The 23,179-nt window shown below is 39.3% G+C and overlaps 2 protein-coding genes across 2 annotated transcripts in view; both read right to left on the reverse strand.

The window, feature by feature from the left end:
- Positions 1–4,602: 4,602 nt before the first annotated feature.
- On the reverse strand, positions 4,603–23,151 carry LOC145436580 (growth hormone secretagogue receptor type 1-like). Its single transcript, XM_080313963.1, has 9 exons — positions 22,967–23,151; positions 21,704–21,835; positions 17,385–17,514; positions 13,664–13,792; positions 12,447–12,583; positions 9,334–9,464; positions 6,849–6,956; positions 6,645–6,786; positions 4,603–5,593 (listed from the first exon to the last, which is right to left on the reverse strand). The coding sequence occupies exons 1-9, from the start codon at positions 23,149–23,151 to the stop codon at positions 5,506–5,508; spliced, it is 1,182 nt and encodes a 393-aa protein (XP_080170089.1). The 3' UTR covers positions 4,603–5,505.
- The window catches only part of LOC145436590 (cyclin-Y-like protein 1), a 108,897-nt gene continuing 96,508 nt past the window's right edge, over positions 10,791–23,179 (reverse strand). The window contains exon 10 of the mRNA XM_080313982.1: positions 10,791–10,862. Within this exon, the coding sequence (XP_080170108.1) occupies positions 10,806–10,862 (57 nt within the window). The 3' untranslated portion in view covers positions 10,791–10,805. The remainder of the gene's footprint in view (positions 10,863–23,179) is intronic.

The raw sequence follows: 23,179 nt of genomic DNA on the forward strand, positions 1-23,179 counted from the left end.
CACCGGAGTGGCTGATCTTTGTATTTCGCTGGTATTTCTACTCGAAAACATGGTGGGATTCGAAATCGCGAAGGGAAATAAGGAGATGAATTCACAGCTTTTACCGCACGTGGACACAGTCGTTCGAGTGGTCAATCTCGTGCCCACCGTGCTCGTGATAGTGTACATTATTGCGACGGTAATAATTGGTAAAATCAGTCGACGTTCTTTACGCAATGAGGTTATAATTACGGAACATGAAGTCAGTACGTAACTGAGCTGGCTTTTGTCGTCTATTATTTGATCGTGGCACGATGCAATTACCCCCGTCCAAAATAGAGAAGCATTGACAACAACCCAAGCTAAGACCGCCGTTAACTCTTGTGCAACACCAATGGGTGCGGGTTCGAGTCCGACCGAGTTCGACTTCAGAATTCCGATATCCAAGTGTTGGAGGTTTACCTAGGCTCCTCCTCGCCACCTCATTCGCGTCAGCGGTGTCTTACAAAAGCCTAGAGGTGGGCCGTGCTATAAGTCGGCAGTTACGGAAAACACAAAGAATATCGGCTTGGTGTAAATGACCATAGTAGGCGACAAACATCATGAATACCCCAAAACAAACAAACAAACAACTCTTGTACTACTCCCAACACAAGTAAAGTTTTACTCTAACTTGAAATCAAGCTAACTTGACCGTACTGCAAACCACAGCACGAGCCAACATTTCCGTCGACCCTCACGAAATCTAGGCTAAGCCCGAAAACGATCTACCCCAACCCTGACCGTAACACAAGCTAATATTACCTCTAAGACGTAGGTTGGTTGCTGGAGTTCCAAATCCAAGCCCATGCCTTCTGAAATGCCAATTATGTATCCAATAATTGGCTCAATTGTAACTGGTCGATTGGTAATACGTCGCTATTTGGCGGGAATGCCGCTTCAACCTGTGAATAATTCGCAACAATTTGAGTTTCGTGTGTTCTATTGCAGCTAACAATCAATGTGTTGTGACTATACATACATCCTATCTGTTCATGACATCGCATTGTACATTATGTGTGACTTGTTCATATAAAAATATAACCCAACCATGTTATGTTATGTTATGTTATGTTATGTTTACATCAGAGATGAGCGGATTTGAAATTTCTATGTCCTAATCCAATCCAAATCCGAAACTTCAAATCCAAATCCAAATCCAAATCCATAACTTTTTCATATTCTAGTCCAGCGGTTCTCAACCGGGGGTCCGCGAAGCAATTTCAGGGGGTCCGCGAGACCTCTATTTTTTTTTCTGTTTGAGAAAGCATGATGCAGTTTCGCACCACAACTGCTAAAACCTCATGACTCATATCATCAGAATAATCGTCTGACATGAACTATCGTTACTAATTATGGAGATAGCAACGTCAATCAAGGTGACTTCGCAATGTCAATCAATCAATCAATCATTTATTTGTCACACCAGTGAAAATCCGGTACGGACCAGGATGACGACGAGGGGCCGCAAGGCCTTAGTACACAGTCGCCACCTGAAAGAGTCTGCAAAATGTCTGAAACCTTCTCGATTTGAGGTTGTCAGTCTCATCAAATTAGTGAACAGTCATTTGAAATAAAAATTTCCGAAGTATTTCCCTAATTTGTCCCATTGCAGGTATTGAAACCTCGCCACGAAATCCATTTCATCCTGTGATATACATAACCACTATTTGAACAGGTTCTTGGATCTACAGAACAATTGAATAGTATATTCATATTGAAATGAACCCGAATATTTTCGGCTGACACTCGTCAAAAATCGGACAGTGATATACCTGCTCTTAAAGCTCGCTCAGCTATCATATTTGGCGCATTCTTATTGCAGGTGCTCTATCGATATAAGGCTGGTTTTTTTGATGAACAAGGAGTGTTTCGTTGCTATCAGGGCATTACGCTCCAACTTTGAAATTCTTATCACCAGTTATATTGGTATGCAGCCTTGTCTTGTTAATGTTCAATTGTTCATGGTCGAAAATGTTTGCTCGTAAATTTATATGTAAACCGAAACAGAACAAGTCGTTTCATGACAGTGTTTCTCAGTGAAAGACTTGGATCGATTCTTTGGCGCATAAAATTTGTCGATACTTTTAGATTAGGATTTCACTTTGACGAAAGAAACTCTCTGCGGGCCGATCAAAATGCCACCGTGGGCCGAATTTGGCCCGTGGTCCGTATGTTGCCCGTCCCTGCCCTCGATGCTGGACATGATATGTTCACAAAATATATGTGTTTTTTTTTCATTTTGGTACCATAAATGTTGCGCTCACACCAAAAGTATCGTCGGAAGCGTTATGCGTTGACATTGTATTAGCCTCGATCTATCTTAGCGGGAATGGTTTTTGGCACTCTTCGTTCATATCAAAACGAAGACGCGGATTTTCAAGATACGACCAAGTACTTCAAGAAATACAGTAGCAAAATTAGCTTTGAAATAATAAAAGTCTACCAATTTCTACCCGAGAAAAGTCATTATTTTGCTGTTTATCACAAGCCTACAGTTCATATTTGCACAAGATAGATATGAAGGTTGCACCATAATAGAGCTAAAATTGAACTAAAACTTGAGGGGGTCCGTGAGGGTCCGTGACGGTCAAAAGGGGTCCGCGAAGCCAAAAAGGTTGAGAACCACTGTTCTAGTCCATGTTCAATCCTAATCCGATTCCAACTGGAAATTCAGAAAAAATACTAATTTATGCAATGGAGGGATTCGAAAATTTTCTTTTACAACCAACGATTCACTTGATTCTAGATAACTTAGTAACCATAAGTACATTAATAACTGATCTGAATAAAGTTTGTGGCCATTCGCCACACGACATTTCAATATCCCAGAAAATAGGTAAATCCAATCCAAATCCTAATCCGTTCCAAAAAAAAAATGTCTAATCCAAATCCAATCCAAATCCGACGAAATTTCACAAATACTGTTTTTTCAAAACCTAATCCTAATCCATGCTCATCTCTGCTATACATGTTTTTGGGAATTGGTTTACAATTCAACTGCGAATAATTTGTCTTTCGTTTTCCTACTCTATGATTTTAATTGTCTTATTGCGTTTGATTTGATTGCTCATTTACTGTACTTTTCGTCTCTTCCATTGCCATATACATTGTCTTCCTTAGTATTCTCTCAATCTCTTTCTATTTTTCGTGCATAGGCTCAAGAATATTGATATATACAACAATATCTTAAACCTTCTTCGTCTTGGAGCTTCTGGTTTTGTTCAGTTTAACACAAGACTAGTGTGCCCTACACAACGTTTGTCAAGTCCCAAAGCAAGGTTTAGTAGAGTCTACAGTATTCGACACCTGTTTAATCGATTCAGAATCAACTCGGGCTGTCGCATAAAATCAATCTATGTTTGCCAGAATTTATTCCACATCAAGATTCACGGTTGCCTCTCATCAGCAATAAACGTTATTAAGTAAAGGCGGTATCCGAAGACAATATATATAAATTTGTCTGTAAGTGCAGACTGAACTAGTCTCGTGAATGAAATATGACAGCGCTCATTGAAAAGTTTGCCTTTACATTTGGTTTTAAAGCAGGAGCGCGCAACTTCTCCAGTCGCGGACCGGATATGCGAAAATGATAAACGTGGCGGGCCGGATTCAGGAAACGATCGCTTTTTTATCTAGGCATAAAAGGAATAAATCGTATTCAATGTAAACTTCGAGTTGAAAGCAGAGACCCAAAACAGTATTTATTGAATTTATTAACGTAATGTAGCCTACTTTAATAGCCGTTGAAGTCAATGAGACATATCGGTGGTCGAACAAAGTTGTCAACAAGTTCTCTGAACTCTGGCTGCATGTCGGACGTACAAACCCTTAATAAAGACTGCACGTGGTCAAGAGTTAGATTGGAAGGCAGTTTTGTTTTGTTAATATTCAAGGTCGAAAATGTATGCCCGCAAATGTTTGTAGTAGACCCGGGCTACGGGTCACATTATCATAAAGACCGGAAACTGTCTGCGGGCCGATAACAATCCTCTCGCAGGCCGTATGTTTCCCACCCTTGTTATAAAGCTTAGTTTGAAAGAGTTTTCAACCAATGAAAAAGCCTGTGGATATATTCGTTGAAAATTCAGCAGCTGAGGACTGATATCAGGGTTGTAATGACTCGAGTCACCATTTTTTGATGACTCGACTTGACCCGAGTCATTTTCTAAAAATACGGTAATGACTTGACTCGACTCGAGTCAATCTGTATATTGACTAGACTTGGACTCGAGTCATTGCGCATGACTCGAACGTCAGACGGCCAAGACCGACATTTCAATGTAATTTCTAAGAATACTAAAGTAACTTCACTATTGAGATTTCGTCTATTGGTACTGGTACTTGAAAATGCGACCAGAAGCTGCTAAATGTCAGGAAAATTAGTATATTAGAAAGAGCTTCTTGGAGGTACAGAACTTCAATATACAATTGAATAGTATATTCATATTGAAATGAACCCGAATATTTTCGTCCGACACTCGTCAGGGGTAATCGTCAGCAACTAGTAGAGAAATGGAAAGAACATTGTATATCAACAATCGTATCACAAAATATGACGTCACCAGCATGAAATTTCGTGAATGAGAGAGCGTTCAATGTACTATTTTTAGGTGGTACACGAACTCCTTTTGTTGACAGAGTTTTGGTTGGTGTATTTTGATAAAAGTCGACTCCAAGGCACACAAATGGAATTGTGAACGGCCTCGCTAAACCATTCGACATCACCAAACAGAGTTATAAAAAGTGGATTTAACAAGACTTTAACTGGAAACTGAGCAGTCACACAATGACTTGGACTCGGACTCGAGTTATCATACCATGACTCGGACTCGACCCTCCGCTCGCTGACTTGGACTCGGACTTGACTCGGTGGTCAATTGAAAATGACTCGACTTGACTCGAGTCAAAACTAAAAAAGTGAGATTGACTTGTGACTCGTAGCCTTGTGACTTGGTTGCATCCCTGACTGATATCAATTGACGTACGGGCGTTGGGTGGCGCATTTGCTAAAATTTTAGCAACACGCTTCGACAACATCCTGACAACATCAACCTAAATCCGATACACCCAAAACACTGAACTAATTGTAGTTTATTTGCTGAAATTTCACGTACGTATGATTACAGCCATAATCATAATATTCCACTATTTTCGAAAGAAAAAATAATCGAGTGTCAATATACAACACGAATAAAGTTTCAAAATCATTTTTTCTTCAATTGATTTTCTTGATATATATGTAGGATGCATAATGAACGATGGTATAATTTGAAGAAAAAATCATACTTAGACCTCATAAAAACGGTATACAATGTTAGTAGCGCGAAAAATTAACATTCATTGGTAATGGTTAAAAAATCCGACCTCATATAGACAATGCGATATTCGTTTGGGAGGAAAATTCAGATTCAGTGAGTCATTCGGGTTTATGATTTATTTGCCCCTTAAAGATCGTAACCGGGGGTACAAATTCACATTTGGTTTTCAACTGAAAGACCGATTCTTCTCCTTTGCGCTATCAACTTGTCGCTCTGTTCTGCAAACGTAATGCTTTGTTGCATTCCTCATATTACTGTGAAAAGAGAGTACATGAGAGTCAAACAATATATGATTGTAACGAGTATTCATTGTAAATCAGGGAGACTATTGCTGTTCCCTTTCAGAGCCTAGTTAAGACATGCGATCCTCCACCTTAGAAAGTGCTATCGTATTGTTCGAGACGAAACGCCGTTAAACAAATTGCTTAATTGGTAATGTGATTAGTAATATTGGAGACAGAATAGGCATTTCAGAAGCAGGGGTTTGCGATTTCAAACCTTAACCTTCTTCCCTGTTTAAGCACCTAATTGCCTGCAGCCAATGGTGGCCATCCTGCGTGCCATCACGAATCATATGTATGACTCGAAGCAAAATTTACGACTCAATTTCAAGTCATTAATGATTAATCGATGTCTACTAAATCGCTGTATCTTGTATAACTTCGTATTGCTGAAGCTTCACTACTGTGCGTTTTACCGAGCCTCCATTGTTATATCACAAATAAATTGATCGCAAACGCAGTAATATGGGAGCTTGCAAATTAGGTTGTCGTAAACTTGCTCACATTAACCAACTTTCTTGTACGATTTAAATCAAACGAATATCGTTAATTCGTTTATAATTGTATATCATGGATATGTATAGGTGGGTAGGGTATTGCACCATATCATTTATTGAACTTTCTTGAGGTTTCGTATGTTATCCTGTATTTTGGCTGATAATTGTAGACTGGGGGTATACCGCTTTACGTGCGTAGTTTAGCAGTTCTACGTATGCGTGAGCGATACAGCGCCTTTTTGCGCGTATAATGAAGTTTTTATTCGTTCTTCGATTACGAATAAATGGGGACTCCATCTGTATTTAAAACAGTTAGCAAAATGCAATGACTTTGAATCATGTCTCATACTTTGAAAATTCAACTTGCCGTGATTAGTCATTAGTGACTTGTGACTCGAAGGTAGTGGTTTGATCCCAACACTGTGGAACCTCGGTCATCGAACATCGCTTCAGACTGAGCACTTGGAATACGTAGGAGTACTTTGTTGGGGACCACCCCTGATTGTGACGGATATTTAGGTTCTTACCTCGATCCCAAATTGTAAAATATAGGGTTCAGACATTCCGACAGTCGCAGAAGGCAATAGGCGGTGACAAAAAACTTCCATTCAAAACTGGCCTGCATGCTCTCTCCGCTGTTTCGTAGAGTAGCCGCTATGACTTTGTACGCTGCGTGAAATACGGTACGTGTTATCAATGCGTCGGAACAACATTATCATCACTGCTCTTACTCAAGTCTGGAATGTAGCCGAGCATGAACGAGGCGATTATGAGAACGAGTTGCATTAGGGCGTGCTTCTCTTTGCGTGAGCTCTTCCTGGCCGCGCCTTTTCTGACATCTACATAATTGGGCAAGTTCAGTATATTATTAACAATTCTATCAAATCAATACACCACAAGAATGTGATACAATGAAAAGATAGGAAGACGTTGAAACGATTTGGAGTAGTCTTTGAAATCAGACACCCATCTGACCTAGGAGATAAAGAGGAGACATGCACAGTGAATGAAAAGTAATGGAAGATAACATGAAGGCATAAAATCTTATGTCTCTACCAAATGTTCACCCGAGGTGGTCAAAGTAGTCAAGAAATCTACTCAAGTAGAAGTAGAAGTAGCGACGACAAAATCTACTCAAGTACGAGTAGAAGAACTTCTTCTTATAACAACCTAAAACTACGTGAAGTAGAAGTAGAATTGACTGACTTTAAAAGTACTCAAGTAAGTAAGTAAGTAGTTAGTTGTAAAAACGATCCTAATACGTTCACATGGATTGTAAAAAGGTTCAAATTGAGTTATGGGATAGGTGACGAGCTTGATTCATATTGATGCATACCAGCAGGTATCCAATTTTCAATAGCATAAGCATTCGTCCACATCATGGGATGAAAATGATAGTAGGCTATTGATGGGGAAATGCGATGCTAATCCTCTGTTTTCTCGAACAGCACGTTTTATAAAATAGCATGGTATGGCACCATTCCCCATGTTATAAGGCCCGTAGTTTAGTCGAAGAGCGATAAGGAGAAGTTGTATAAGATACGGTGTAAACACTTTGCGCGATTAGTAAACGGTAATAAAAATTATGGTGGACCATAAAAATGCCATATTGTGTAGCTTTATTTCCAGAAATTAAAAGCATTAATACACTTGCCTTTATACTTCAACATGTATGTTATCCAGACCAAAGAACTGATAATAATTATAACTCAAAGTACTGGGAATTGAAAGTGAAATATAAATACTACTTCTAAAAGCCGAACATGTATTTCATGTTTTTAGTCCAGAAAGTTTCAAAGGTGGTATGCTAAAACAGCTCTAAAACTAACAAAAAAAGTCACAGTCCACTTTTCCAGATTTGGACACGCCATGGACATGCTAGATTATAATATGATAAGTAAATGCTAGATTGCGAAACATCAGTTTCAAACGTTATGATGAGCCATATATACTGTGATGAATTATTTGATATGGGCGAAAGGCGACAATGTGGTGTGAACAGAGCCACGCCTACCCTCTACCTAAATTACATTGACCGATACTTTCGAAAAATCATACTGGTCACTCCGTATCCACTGCGCGCGAAGCGCGACGAAAATTCTGGGCTTTACGAATATTTTATGAAAATTAAATGTTGATACTCCGTGAAAACAGCCCCGAAATTCCTCAGGCTATCTTCCTGATTAGAAGATTGAACTACTTCTACTTGACAAACTGAAAATAGCGAAAAGTAAGTAAGTAGATCACAAAATATTACGAAGTAGAAGTGGAAGTAGCGAAAATCAGATCTACTTGAGTAAGTACTAGAAGTAGAGGATAACTTCTTGAGTACTTCGAAAAAGTAGAAGTACTTAGTTACTGACCACCTCTGATGTTCACTAGGTATGAACAGCAGTGAACCGGGCCCAGTGGGCCGTGTTTCTTAGAATTGCCAAAGATGGATTTAGTCGATGGGTCACATGCTTTTAGCAGAGGATCTGAGGTGACCATACCTGCCTATTTGCAGCTGCACGTTAACCCTAGGGTTACCATAAGCCGTCTTTTACCAGGATTTGTCCTCTTTTTTCCCCAAAAATTGAAGTGTCCTTTGAGGACCCCTAAAAGTCCTCCTTTTTGGTGAATTATTCTTCTTTTTGCAGAAAAAGTATTAAAATGCGATGAAAAAGTTGACTTCTACGCAGAATTGGTTAGCAGAATTGTATAAAAGTGGGAAATGCGGGAGGCGATCAAAATGATAACTTTTTTTTCAGTCAACTACCGGTACTCAAAAGTATCGTTAAAAGCGTTTTTTTCGGGAGGCGAGAAAACGTGATGACCTTTTTTAGTCAACGCAGAAGTTTTGAAAGAAAGCTTTTCAAATTCACGAGTTTTCTCAGCTGGTACTAGAGCTTTCAGAATTTTTGAAAAGTTGTCTTTTCATCGGATCTAAAAATCTGGTAACCCTATTATAAGGTTTCGTTTCGTGTGAAATTCATAATACAATGGTTTTGTTCCTTTAACCCTCTGTTGATGCACAGTTCGTTTTGTCCACCAGTAGTCTATTTAGTAATGTGCTGATGTGTGATAGTTACATGCGCTAGAATCTTGCTGTTTTTGCTCGGAGTATCACCGAAGGCTGAGAGATTGGCGTAAGAGTTTCCAAGTTTAGAAAAGGTCAGGATCCATTGAACTACATAGAAGTAGTTACGCGAAGAGCGATGGAAATCCCAACATTACCCTTGTCTCGTCGTACGATTCTCTTCGCTAGAAGCAAGCATACGACTGTAGCCACAATCACGACAGCTCCCATTGGTATGTAAGTGACTATCGGGAAGCCTATCTTCACAAATTCAGATAGCATCCCAATCCTGCAAAGATTGGTTGACACGTTAACCAACTGATCCTTGGCCGTGCCGTGCGTCATATGGAGGCTCATTCACACTCTTTGCGTGAATGTGAATGTGCATGTGCATCAGACATGGGGTAATCGCGATTAGTAATCGTAATCGATTACGACGATTACAGCATTTTCAAGTAATCGTAATCGCAATCGATTACATTCGAAAAAATCCCGAAGTAATCGTAATCGTAATCGACTACTTCCCATATTTAATCGATTTTTTTGTGAAAGAACGATTACTTTTTATTTGTACAAGGACTGTGACATAAATTGAACTCTCGTGAACAAGGAATACATATTATACTAGTTATTGAGAGCACAAGCGTCGGATTTTCTAATGCCACTGCTCATTATTACGTCAGAGGTAGCCTATTAGCTTTGTTCGTCTTTGCGTGAGAAGTGTCCAGTCCACACATTGTAAATAGATATTCGGTGTACATTAGTGTGATTGTAAGAAACCCCATCGTGCTGTAAATCGGGTTATCGATACATTTCAGACACCACTACCTCGCAACAGGATACTTAATCACCTCCCTGCCTAAGCAACTTGTGTATTGAAGTTTGGTTCTGCTTAGTTAAACTATAGAATGTAATAGTTCTGATTCTATAGTTAAATGCAGTTTCAGTTTTGCTGCTTGGCGAGCAGTAGGCCCATATGGTACGAACCTACACCAGACAAAGGCTTGAAATTTTGTACTAGTCAAATAAAACATTACGGTTTCCACAACGGCGCATTAAAATCAACAGCTGCTGATATATATCATAACTGAGCCGTTGGTTTGCCGTTTTCGTAACGGCAGCCTGCATTACATTATCTGCATTAAGTTGAAGGCATAATTTTATGTTCACTTTCTCTTATTCTCATATTATTCTTTCCTTGTCTCATATTATTCTACTCAACACGGGCGCCAATTTTTTACTGAACATTTCGACCTGCCGCCATAGCCATCGGCTTATATACCATGTTAGCGTGGGTTAGAATCAGGATCAAAACCGCAAAAGTTTCCCCCCCAAATATTGGTCTTGTGCCCCCATAGAGTAGTCAATTTTGAAGTTGAATATTTAATTTATTCAATAATATTGGTAATTGCATTATATTGCATTTTTATGCCTATCTCAGCGCCCGATGGCCAGATTAACCTGAAGAGCAGGGGGCTCCTAATTCATAATTATAACATCTGGTATCCTGCAATAATTACTTTATTGTATGCTTTTAATTCGTGACCTCCGGTCTGTTATGTAGCCAAAAGATATTGATTGTAGTGGCCCAAACATATCAGACTAAAAGAAAAACTTGCGTGAGACGCACTCACGAATTGTCATGTGTAATGCCCTGTGGGTGCCCGGGTGGCATTTGCGTCGTGGGCTCAGATTGAAAGGAATGGACTGTTAGTCACGCCCACCCAGCGCGGCTATTGACAATAGACACATACCCTAAGTTTCCGCCAATGTCGTTCTTTAGTAGCACACTTCGTGGAGTCTCATGTTGGCTGAAACTGCATATGTCTTTTGATGTGTCGAGGAGCGGTATTGAATGGCACCTAAATGCCTATTACTATGAATGATACATGCTTTATTTCTTGAGGGGGAGACGTATGCATTTCGAAATCAATCTATCCATACTTCTGGAGACATTTAAATCGCAAAGCTCAAAGAGAATTTCCAAGTTAATGAAATCTCTCGAAAATACTCTATAATTTATGTTGGTTTACGAAATACTTTTGAGTAGCCTACCCTCCAACCACGCTCCCCACCCTATTGGGGAATTTGGGGTGCGGCGGTTATGGACCTGGAAAGAATGCAAAACGTTGTGTGCGATAAACCGTCCTCTATAAAATGTGCAATGGGTGCATTATGACGTAACAAGGAAATGTCCCATCTCATGTAAAGACAGATGTTATATCATTAGGCCTATTCAGCGCTATCCATGTATTGTCTTCCAATATAACTACTACGATGCAAAATAAATGTAATCGTGAGTAATCGTGATTACTTTCCCAATGTAATCGTAATCGTAATCGACTACTTCCTGATTTTGCTGTAATCGTAATCGTAATCGTAATCGCGTGATTCAGAAGTAATCGTAATCGCAATCGATTACATTCATGAAGTAATCACCCCATGTCTGATGTGCATTACCCATCACAAGGTCAAAAAACCGCCATGATCACATAGCAAATTGAGGAATCCAATATAGACAACACGGTAAATTAGTACATGGAGTTACACACGACAGCAACATGCGTATGTAGACGTAGTGGTCACATAGTGACGTAATCATAACAGTCTACCAGTCTTGCGTCACAATGCCAATAACGACGGAACGGAGTAATTTCCAATAATGCAATGCTCAATTCCGAATGACAGAAACGATAGGCATTGGACTCGAGCATGCAATGCTAAATCTAATTGCCTAATTAGGCTAATTATACCGAACTCTAATCTATTCTAATCTAATTCCAATTTAATTTGTGAATAGTTTTTAGGCTCTCATTTTAATTCAAATTTAATTGCAGATTTGCATGAAATGGAACATGAGAGCTGTAAAGTGCAAAACGACATTTGCTACTCTCATGAATATGAAAATAAAATCTGATTTGATATGAACTGAAGTGAACTGAACTTGTATCCAAGTGTTCGCTAATTCAGTAATTCTAATTCCAATCTAGTTTGAAGAAACTGCGTAGCTACAATTCTAATTCGTGTATAATTTGGGGAGACAACTATTGAAGTAATTCCCTTATAATTTGGAAAAGCTGAAAGTTTTCCAGCGATGTACTGTACACGCCTGTTATTTATGTGATCCAAGTCCCAAGTGCGTGTTCGGTTAAAAGACTGCTCCAAATCGTTCCGACTCCTACCCATCTGTTCGTTGTATCGCAATCTCGTGGTGTATTTAAATGCTGAAATTGTCGTCTAAACTGTACTGAACTGATGTGTGTATACCTACCAATCACTGGAGGCCGTGCAAGCTTTCTGGATGTCGCCGTTAAACGTGCGTTTTCCTGGCGGAAATACTTGAGGCCAAAGGTAATAGATTACGAAGCCGACCGCGAATGTCTCGATCCAAATTACGACGACTGCTATCTGAAACGTACGTTGAGAATCATATGTAAACGGGAAGTGTATGGCAACTTGAATCTATTCAGGATAATGGCCTGTACTTCGTTGTTGGGCTTTTGGCTACACCTATGCAGAAGTTCTCAAAGTAGTCAAAATAGTGCGAATTTCCAAACTATGTCAAAACTATTCCGAGTATTTAAAGGTTGATCTGAGGATGCTACTTTTGAAATTGTATCTTCGTGATTAACGCGAAATGACCAATGACACTTCAAATATACGCTGTTTGGACCGGCTGATATAACGATGTCACTATAGTCAAAATGTTGCAAACATGCCCGAAACTATACTTTCTACTACACATGGTGTAAAAGGTATGTGGTTTTGTCTAATAAAAACTGTTAATTGCAATTGAATGTAGTCTAAAAAATAAACACCATTGATTTATTATGGCATGTACGAAAGCTGAGTACTCCGAAACTAGTGAGTACTTAGCTCATGATCACCATCATAGCGAGTAGCTACTTCAGTCGATGTGTTTCGGTAATATTAAACATAATTCATTTACAAGACGAGCAATGGATACAATATTATTATGCGGGATAGAGGGATTTTGACATACAAGAACTCATTTAATACGTCGTTGAGTATCAATCTAATTGCCTGATTATGCGTCAACCACAAATGCCAAACGTTTCAAATACGAAATATCAAATTTGTGATGCTTCGTCAATCCAAGCTTTCGATACTGTTTTTTTGTTTACTGGATTCCATTTTCCGTTTACAATTTCAATATGGTTATAGTTACATCACCAGCGAAATCACATATTACGCAATATTGGCATAACCTTAACTGCCGCTATAATGGCCATGATTGCCATGATAATATCATTAAAACGACGACTCAATATAATCAGTCAGGACATAAAAACTCAAGTTGGGCATTTGTTATCGGTTTGAACGCATTTGATAACAACTGATTCCAGCAGGCTCAAACATTGGGCTACGTTCGTTGAGCAAATCCTAAAGATATCGTATATCATAATATCGGATATCAGCGCTTTAGATATGTCCTTTTTGAAAAGTTTGTTAGCAGTTGCAACTCACCTTCGCGTGACGGGATGTGATCATTCTGAACTTGTGAGGAAATCGTACTGATATCAACCGCAAAAGGGTAAATAGCAAAACATGCTGAATGGTGGCACACGATGTCCAAAAGTCTACGGCTATGCCAAGCTGCAATGCATATCAGAATCAAGGTCTTCTCCAAATTTGCAATATACAATTGAATAGTATATTCACATTGAAATGAACCCGAATATATTCGGGTTGTCTTGTCAGTAGATGATAAGAATTGGAAAGGACATTGTAAATCAACCGGCGTATCTCAACAATATGACATCGCCGGCATGGAATTTTGAATAATTGAAGAGAGCGCTACAGATAGCCCAATGTAATATTCTAGATCAGGGGCGGGCAACATACGGCCCGCGGGCCGGATCCGGCCAGCGAAGGGATTTTGTCCGGCCCGCGGACATTTTTCCGTCTTACATGATAATGTGGCCCGCGGCCCCAGTCTTCCGAGATTCCCCACTAATTGCTTACATACATCAAATTTTAGTGACTGTATGTTTTTATACACAATTACACGTGTATGCGCACTGCGCAGCGAGCGAGGGTGAAGCGAGAAGACTTGCATTATCGGCGTTTACGATGTGCTCAACTCTAATGTCATTTGTGGTAAACATGGTTTTTGAACAACCGTAGTGCAGGCTACTTCCACACACAATTAAGATAATCTAATGTTGATGTGTTTTGATCGAGTAATGAATGATTACAATGGTAATTCACACCACGCCGATATTTCTTATTTTTGATTCCGTAACCGTCGACTTGTAGCACGGCACACTTCCAGCCTTTTGTAGGACACCGCTTATGCCAGGGGTCGCCATCTCAAAACAGGTCTCGGGTCACTTTCAAAATCCGAGGCCGCGTGCCGCATGAATTCAATATCGAGATAAAATAGGCCACACAGTCGAACAACCACGCTATCTCGTCACCTACTAAACCCTAATAAATTCATAACTTGGTAAATTTGGGGTACCGGGCTTATCGAACGCCTTGAAATCTTCATTAAGGATTGCACAGTGTGTTGATTGATCAGAGAGAAGCAGACATGGTGGTGCCTGTATGACAATGCTGTTCTCAAATCCACATTGTCTTCGTCATAATTGACGAGAAATGGCTTTGAAGTTACATTGCTGTCGTTAAAATACATTCGTTAAATACGATTTATTCCTTGTATATGTGGATAAATGGGCGAATAATGTATCAATTCAGCAATCCGGCCCGCCAAGTACTTAATTTTCCTGTATCCGGCCCGCCGACTGGAGAAGTTGCCCGCCCCTGTTCTAGATGGTACACGAAATCCTTTTGTTGGCACAGACTTGGTTTGCCTATTTTCATAAAAGTCGATTTCGAAGCACCCAAATGAAAGTGTGAATAACGGCCTCTCCCGACGACGCCAAATATGTTGTCACGATAATTTTCGCACAAATAGGATTGAAGAGCTTCTTGGAGGTACGGAACTTCAATATAAAATTGAATATACTATTCAACAAATAGGATTATGCAGCGAATGTCTACCACTGGCAGAATTTATGACATTTGTCTGCTCTGTATTAAGCTTCAGGGGATGAGTCAAAGGTGTGTTTTTCTCAGATCGTGATGCGCGTGTTTTTATAAAGCTACAGACTCACAAATATACTATTCAATTGTATATTTACTAGGGATGGTGTGAACCTCTGAAAGGTTCAGGTTCGTGTGAACACGAACCTTTCTGAAAGGTTCTGTGTGAACACGAACGTGAACCTCATGACGTCACGTGACGTCATATTGCTAATCCCAACCCTATCTTTCAATGAAGTGATAGCTTATATTATTGTACACGATATCTAGCGAAGACTCGGGCCACATAATGTCACAATGCTGAAGTGCATATTGGCGTCGCTTAATATATTAACTGAGGCGATCAAATGATATAATACTTCCATAAAATCAATATTATCCGTCGCTTTGCCAACAATTTCGATGAGGACTTGCCATGGAACATATGCTTACGCCTTAACAGTCTTGGCCAGACCGGACAATGTATTCAGCGTCTGAGTATTGCTACATTGATTTTGAGCAGAGTGTAAAACGGGGTTTCTATACTTGCTACCGATATTCTGCCATTAATAAGTTATACAGCAGTAGCCAACACCCCAATCGCACGGTGTTTTTTATGATACAATAAACATATGAAGTCAAGATTGACTGGTTGAATAAGCATCATTCGCTGACTACATGTAGTGTATTTCGCTCGTGACGTTGTGTGATTGCGAGTCGAGCTCTTAGCAGAGAGTCGCTAAATATTCACAAACGGAAATCTGGATATTTGGAGCAAACTTTTGTAGCAAAGCAAGTAAAATTTTTGAGATTGTCAAGTTGCATATTTGTTTTGTGTTGATTTTTTCTGCTGCCAGCGGCATGCACAGAGTGGCCCGCAGTTGAAATGCAATAAATTTGTACTAAAGATGTCATAATGAAGTGAAAATTGTAATATATGAAAAAGGTTCACAGTGCAGAACCTATCAAGGTTCTGTTGTGAACGCGAACCTCTGAATTTACGAGGTTCACACACAGAACGCGAACCTGAACCTCACGTTCACACCATCCCCAATATTTACGTTCCGTACCTCTTCACATTTGCAATATACTAATGAACGCTGACATTCTTTTCAATAGAGGTCGCGGTAGGTCCTTGTATAATTTTCACAGTGATGAAAACCAAGCAGCTAGTTCCATTTCTGTGAATCAGACTGTGACAACCCAGGATAACAGATAACCCAGTTGTAAAATTAGTGCGATCAGAGCGAAGTGCCCGTAATCATGTCATATGCTTTAATTGCATTTCTAATCTATTGTCGAGTTTGCCAGAACATGCTACAGGATACCTGAATATTGCGAAACGAGTCAACCTATGCGTACGGACATTTGCCATTCACGTGCTTACGAGACAGGACTCTGATATGGTATGAACTTATCTTGATTTTCGTTGTGTGTCTGTCTAATTCGGGAATTCTAAGTCCACTTTAATTTGGAAAGACTGAACACATTCTCTTAGTGAAGCGCTGCTGGGAATTTGTTCGCCCGATTAAGATATTAGACAATATTACAAGGAACTTTACAGTGACGTATATAAATAAGTAAATAGCAGATTTGATCAGCTAATCGGCAACGTTTAATATCCGCTGATTCTCAATTTATCAGAAGGTCGTTTCTCGTTACGATTTCATCAGATGTGTATAGGCTACTTGTAGACATTTTATGCGATCTTGTGTCTTCAGGTCTGGATACAATTAGGGTGTATACAAAATATACATATATGCATCAGCAAATTTCGGTACAATATTACACCTTTTCGCCCGTTACAGTGGATGCCAACCAGACAAATTTCACCATTTTAACTGGAGATAAATCCCATGGGTGTATTAGAGGGTAAGGTTTTCCTGTAACACTTCAAAAAAAAAAATGGTGTACATACAAAGGATATACCTCCATAAGGATTAGTAGAATTGACTAATTTTGATTAAGATGTTGTATTCGATTAATAAGGCCGAGGTAGGTTCTGGTCTTGTGTGCATTTGGTATATTCACGCCCGTATATCAGGGGTGGTACACTGGTTGGAGCATACTCTATTTTCGCTAAGAGTGCATGAGCATATTCCCTACCGTCGAATTTGCAGTGTGCAGTAGGCACTAACAACAACCAGCATATTTCAAAAACCTTGCATAGGAAATGCGGTAGAATCCATTGGTAAAAACCCCACGTGACTCGGTAGAGGATCAGCGGGCTGACGAGAGACGATAGGAAGTCCGAGACGCAGAGGCTCATAAGGAAAATGTAAAACGCGGACCTGAATGACGACAAAACATTTAGCTCTCGCTGTTAGAAATAGTCATTTGTTTCCATGAGTTTACAGACTAGTAACTATATATAAGGGCGAAAACTTCCCATTAACGAAACCGTTAGTTGACAATGTTAAGGATATATACAGATGTCCTTCTTGCAGGTAAGCCTACAGAACTGTAATATACAATTGAATAGTATATTCATATTGAAATGAACTCGAATATTCTGCGTCTGACACTCGTCATGGGAAAACGTCACCTACTAGCAGAAAATTGGAAGGAACCTTGTATATCAACAATCGTATCACCAAATATAACGTCACCGGCATGGATTTCAGCTTAATGTTTATGTGCTATTTTTAGATGGTACATGGAGTCCTTCTGCTGACACAAACTCTTTTGGCATATTTTTCTAAAAGTAGACTTAAATGAACACGGATAAAAGTAGATTTACCCTGCTGCACTGCATACCGCAGATTATACGCTTTCTACTTAACGTGACGCAAACCTGTACTTACAAATTTCCACTTTGGACTAATTCCGCTTCTACTGCGACAGTTTTGTTTAGCAAAACTACTATAAGAATTAACAATTTGGATTTTGAACAGTATAGAGTGCTTTTGAGTTAAGTCTGCATGAAGTTTACAAGTGAAATTGTCGTAAGAACCGGCTCGATTGGGCCCTGTATCAGGGTAACTGAATATATTTTCGATGCTTGTACCTATTAGTAGCGTCCGTGATCATTTGAATAATTATCACAAGTTCCAAACTAACCACCCCGTTATTAACCGCTACGAACCAGACATGGGGTAATCGCGATTAGTAATCGTAATCGATTACGACGATTACAGCATTTTCAAGTAATCGTAATCGCAATCGATTACATTCGAAAAAATCCCGAAGTAATCGTAATCGTAATCGACTACTTCCCATATTTAATCGATTTTTTTTGTGAAAGAACGATTACTTTTTATTCGTACAAGGACTGTGACATAAACTGAACACTCGTGAACAAGGAATAGATATTATACTAGTTATTGAGAGCACAAACGTCGGATTTTCTTATGCCACTGCTCATTATTACGTCAGAGGTAGCCTATTAGCTTTGCTCGTTTTTGCGTAAGAAGAGTCCACACATAGTAAATAGATATTCGATGTACAATAGTGTGATTGTAAGAAAACCCATCGTGCTGTATATCGGTTTATCAATACATTTCAGACACCACTACCTCGCAACAGGATAATTAATCACCTCTCTGTCTAAGTTAAAATAGCAACTTTTGTATTGATGTTTGGTTCCGCTTAGTTAAACAATAGAATGTAATAGTTCTAATTCTATAGTTAAATGCAGTTTCAGTTTTGCTGCTTGGCGAGCAGTAGGCCTATATGGTACGAACCTACACCAGACAAAGGCTTGAAATTTTGTTCTCGTCAAATGAAACATTACGGTTTCCACAACAAAGCATTAAAATCAACAGCTGCTAATATATATCATACCTGAGCCGTTGTTTTGCCGTTTTCGTAATGGCAGCTTGCATTACATTATCTGCATTAAGTTGAAGGCCGAATTTTATGTTCACTTTCTCTTATTCTCATATTATTCTACTCAAAACGGGCGCTAATCACTATTTCACAATTCTTTACTGAACTTTCAGACCTGCCGCTATAGGATAGCCATTGGCTTATATACCATGTTAGCGTGGGTTGTAGCTTAATAAGGTTCAAATCCGCAATAGTTTCCCAAACATTGGTCTTGGGCCACCATAGAGTAGTCAATTTTGACGATGAAGATTTAATTTAATCAATAATATTGGTAATTGAATTATATTGCATTTTTAATCTCATCTCAGCGCCCGATGGCCGGATTTACCTGAAGAGCAAGGGGCGCGTAATACATAATTATAGCATCTGGTATCTTGCAATAATTACTTTATTGTATGTTGTTAATTCGTGACCTCCGGTCTGTTATATACCCAAAAGATAGTGATTGTGGTGACCCAAACATAGCAGACTAAAAGAAAAACTTGCGTGAGACCAGAGGTGGTCAAAGTAGTCAAGAAAGCTACTCAAGTAGAAGTAGAAGTAGTGTCGCAAAAATCTACTCAAGTACGAGTAGAAGAACTTATTTCATAAGCAATCTCAAACTACTTCAAGTAGAAGTAGAATTGACTGACTTTAAATCTACTCAAGTAAGTAAGTCGTTTTGAAAACGGTCGTAACTCGTTTGCGTGGACTGACAACGTTTTATTAACTACGTTAAAAATATTGTGGATCGTAAAATTACCATAGTGTAGCTTTATTTTCGGAAAATAGAGGCATTACTACACTTGATTTTATACTTCAACATCTATGTTCTGCAGACAAAAGAACTGAAAGTAATTAAAACTCAAAGTATGATTCTCGGAATTGAACGAGAAATACAAATACCACGTTTCAAAAAAGAAAGTTTCACGGGTGGTCTGTTAAAACAGGTGTAACTTTCAAAAAAGGCAGACTCCATTTGTTCAGATTGCCATACGTCACGGGCTGCTATATAACGATATGATAGGTAATTGCCAGATTGCGAAACGGTAGTTTCAAGCGTTATGGTGGGCCATATTTACTGTGATGAAATATTCGGTACCTAAATTATATTCACCAAGACTTTTGCAGAAACATATTTGTCACTCCATAACTACTGTGCGTGAAGCGCAAAAAAATTTCTGGGCTTTACTTGACTTTTATGAAAATTAAATGTTGCTACTCCGTGAAAACAGCTCCTAAATTCCGCAGTTTATCTTTCTTATTGGAGGATTAAACTACTTCTACTTGACAAACTGAAAATAGCGAAAAGTAAGTAAGCAGATCACAAAATATTACGAAGTAGAAGTAGAAGTAGCGAAGATCAGATCTACTTGAGTAAGTACCAGAAGTAGAGGAAAACTACTTGAGTACTTCGAAAAAGTAGAAGTACTTCGTTACTGACCACCTCTGCGTGAGACGCACTCACAAATTGTAATGTCGAATGCTCTGTGGGTGCCCGGGTGGCATTTGCATCGTGGGCTCAGATTGAAAGGAATGGACTGTTGATCTCGCCCACCCAGCGCGGCTATTGACAATGGACAAATACCCTATGTTTCCGCCAATGTATTTCTTTAGTAGCACACTTCGTGGAGTCTCATGTTGGCCGAAACTGCATATGTCTTTTGATGTGTCAAGAATCGCTATTGACTGGCACCTAAATGCCTATTACTATGAATGATACATGCTTTATTTCTTGAGGGGGAGACGTATGCATTTCGAAATCAAGCTATCTAGAGACATTTAAATCGCAAAGCTCAAAGAGAATTCCCAAGTTAATGAAATCTCTCGAAAATACTCTATAATTTATGTTGGTTTACGAAATACTGTTGAGTAGCCTACCCTCCAACCACGCTCCTCGCCCTATTGGGGAATTTGTGGTGTGGCAGTTATGGACCTCGAAAGAATGCAAAACGTTGTGTGCGATAAACCGTCCTCTATAAAATGGGCAATGTGTACATTATGACGTAACAAGGAAATGTCCCATCTTTTGTAGAGACAGTTGTTATATCATTAGGCCTATTCAGCGCAATCCATGTGTATTGTCTTCCAATATAACTACTACGATGCAAAATAAATGTAATCGTCAGTAATCGTGATTACTCTTCCAATGTAATCGTAATCGTAATCGACTACTTCCTGATTTTGCTGTAATCGTAATCGTAATCGTAATCGCGTGATTCCGAAGTAATCGTAATCGCAATCGATTACATTCATGAAGTAATCACCCCATGTCTGCTACAAACACGACCAGTCGACCGAATCTACGTTTTAACTATACCGACATTAGTACTTTTCGGTACATTCATTTGTTACTTTCGCTTGAATTAGTGTTTCGCGGGTATTGGAAATTACTACATCTACACGTATTTGAGTGAAAATTTGCGGTAAAAAGGCTGTCGATGAGTAATTTTGGTATAGCATAATACCAAACCTAGTCAACTAGATAAGTCTAGATTTCTATAATTATACTAATTAGAGTGAGCAATCTGATCACAATCTAATTTGCGAGATGTTTCTATATGCTGTAACTTTAATCCTGTGCATGATGCGTACACATTGCAAACTGGTTTTGCAATAATGAAGTACAGATTGTTAAGGCTGTTCTACTCATAGGTATAAGTCCATACTTACTTGTGCAACTTCGGTGTTTTCAGAATGACTAAAAATGTGAAGAGGTTCGCCGCCATGCCAAACAAAGATAACGCTCCAATGTACGCCGATAGTGCAACGGCTTCGCCAAAAGAGAATATCTCGGCCAGTTTCCTGAGAAAGGGGGGGAAACGATTGAGTGTCGATCTCCGGATTGATGTTCCACTCCAGCTAATTTCATGTCTGTATCGCTATACTGTGTTTTTCACCCATCTTCGTCATGGCGAAGAGTGCACATCAGTACAGCAATCCATGGTGGAAGACCTTTGATATAGACTCGTGAATACAGCGAATTTCTATGGTGTTATACGCCAGGTAATCCAGGACTGGTCTATTCACACTAATTGGTGCAAAATGCCGATACAATCTAATTCTAATCGAATCAGTCTACTATTTCTATGCCATAGTTTTGATTCTAATCGCATCTCTACTTCCTTGAAAATACTATACTTCAGTTCACCAGTTTATTACGAAATTCATCATTTCAAAACACCACAAGGCTGCGATACAATCAAAAGATATCGAAACGACTTGGAGAAGGCTTTGAAATCCGGCAACCATCCGGGCCTAGGCCATGTGAAGATGCATGCACACTGAATGAAGAGTAAAAGAAGATAATACAAAAAAGACAAGCGGCAAGCGAGAACTGTTTCGCGTGAAACGAGCCGACCTTGACGCATTGAAATTCGCCATTCTCAGGATTATGAGAAAAAACCCTGATGAATATACCTTGATTTCTTTTTATCTCTCTATTAATCTGAATATAAGTCAATTTTCAAGTTGTCGTGAATTCAGCGAATTCTTATCCAATTAGGAAACGCTCGAAATTGCTAGTTGTCATTGTTGTCGAAGTCTGTTCCCGGACTGCAGTTTGCAGTGGTTCATGTTTACGAACGTCAAATCGTTGTGCTTTCATGAGATGGTACGAACACAGATGTAAACTGTACCTGGTTACAGATCTCCATAAGGATTCGTGTATTTTACTCATTTGCACTCACTAGAAGGGGTAAGGCACAATTTTGATAATGAAGGGTGCGCCATTTACCCATATTCACACCCCACGCTATGGTGTAAATCTAATAAATACACCTATTCTTCCCCTATACGGATCTACAGTTTATGATAAAACTCTAGAAGATAGAAGCTGTTGTGAGTCATGTATTTTCAATGTTGGTGCTCCCAGAAGATTTTTATGGGAACAGATTTTACACACATTATCCTGTAATCGCATTGTCTCATACGTACGCTTGATCCTCGTAATATCGCTGGAGCTGCTCCGATTGATTCGGCGTTACCGAGTGTGTAATTGCCGAAGCGGTGCTTGATAGCTTGCTGGCTATATCAGACATTTGAAGACTGGTTGCGGTGACAAAGGCGCGAATCTGGAACTGATAGATGGTCACAGTTATTGTAATGAAGCAGTTAGGCATTTTTTTGAGGTTTTCCTGATAATACAAT

Source organism: Botryllus schlosseri, chromosome 1 (genome assembly GCF_051294905.1).
Source record: "Botryllus schlosseri isolate E-star chromosome 1, Bs_hap1, whole genome shotgun sequence".
In the NCBI taxonomy this organism is placed as follows: Eukaryota; Metazoa; Chordata; class Ascidiacea; order Stolidobranchia; family Styelidae; genus Botryllus; species Botryllus schlosseri.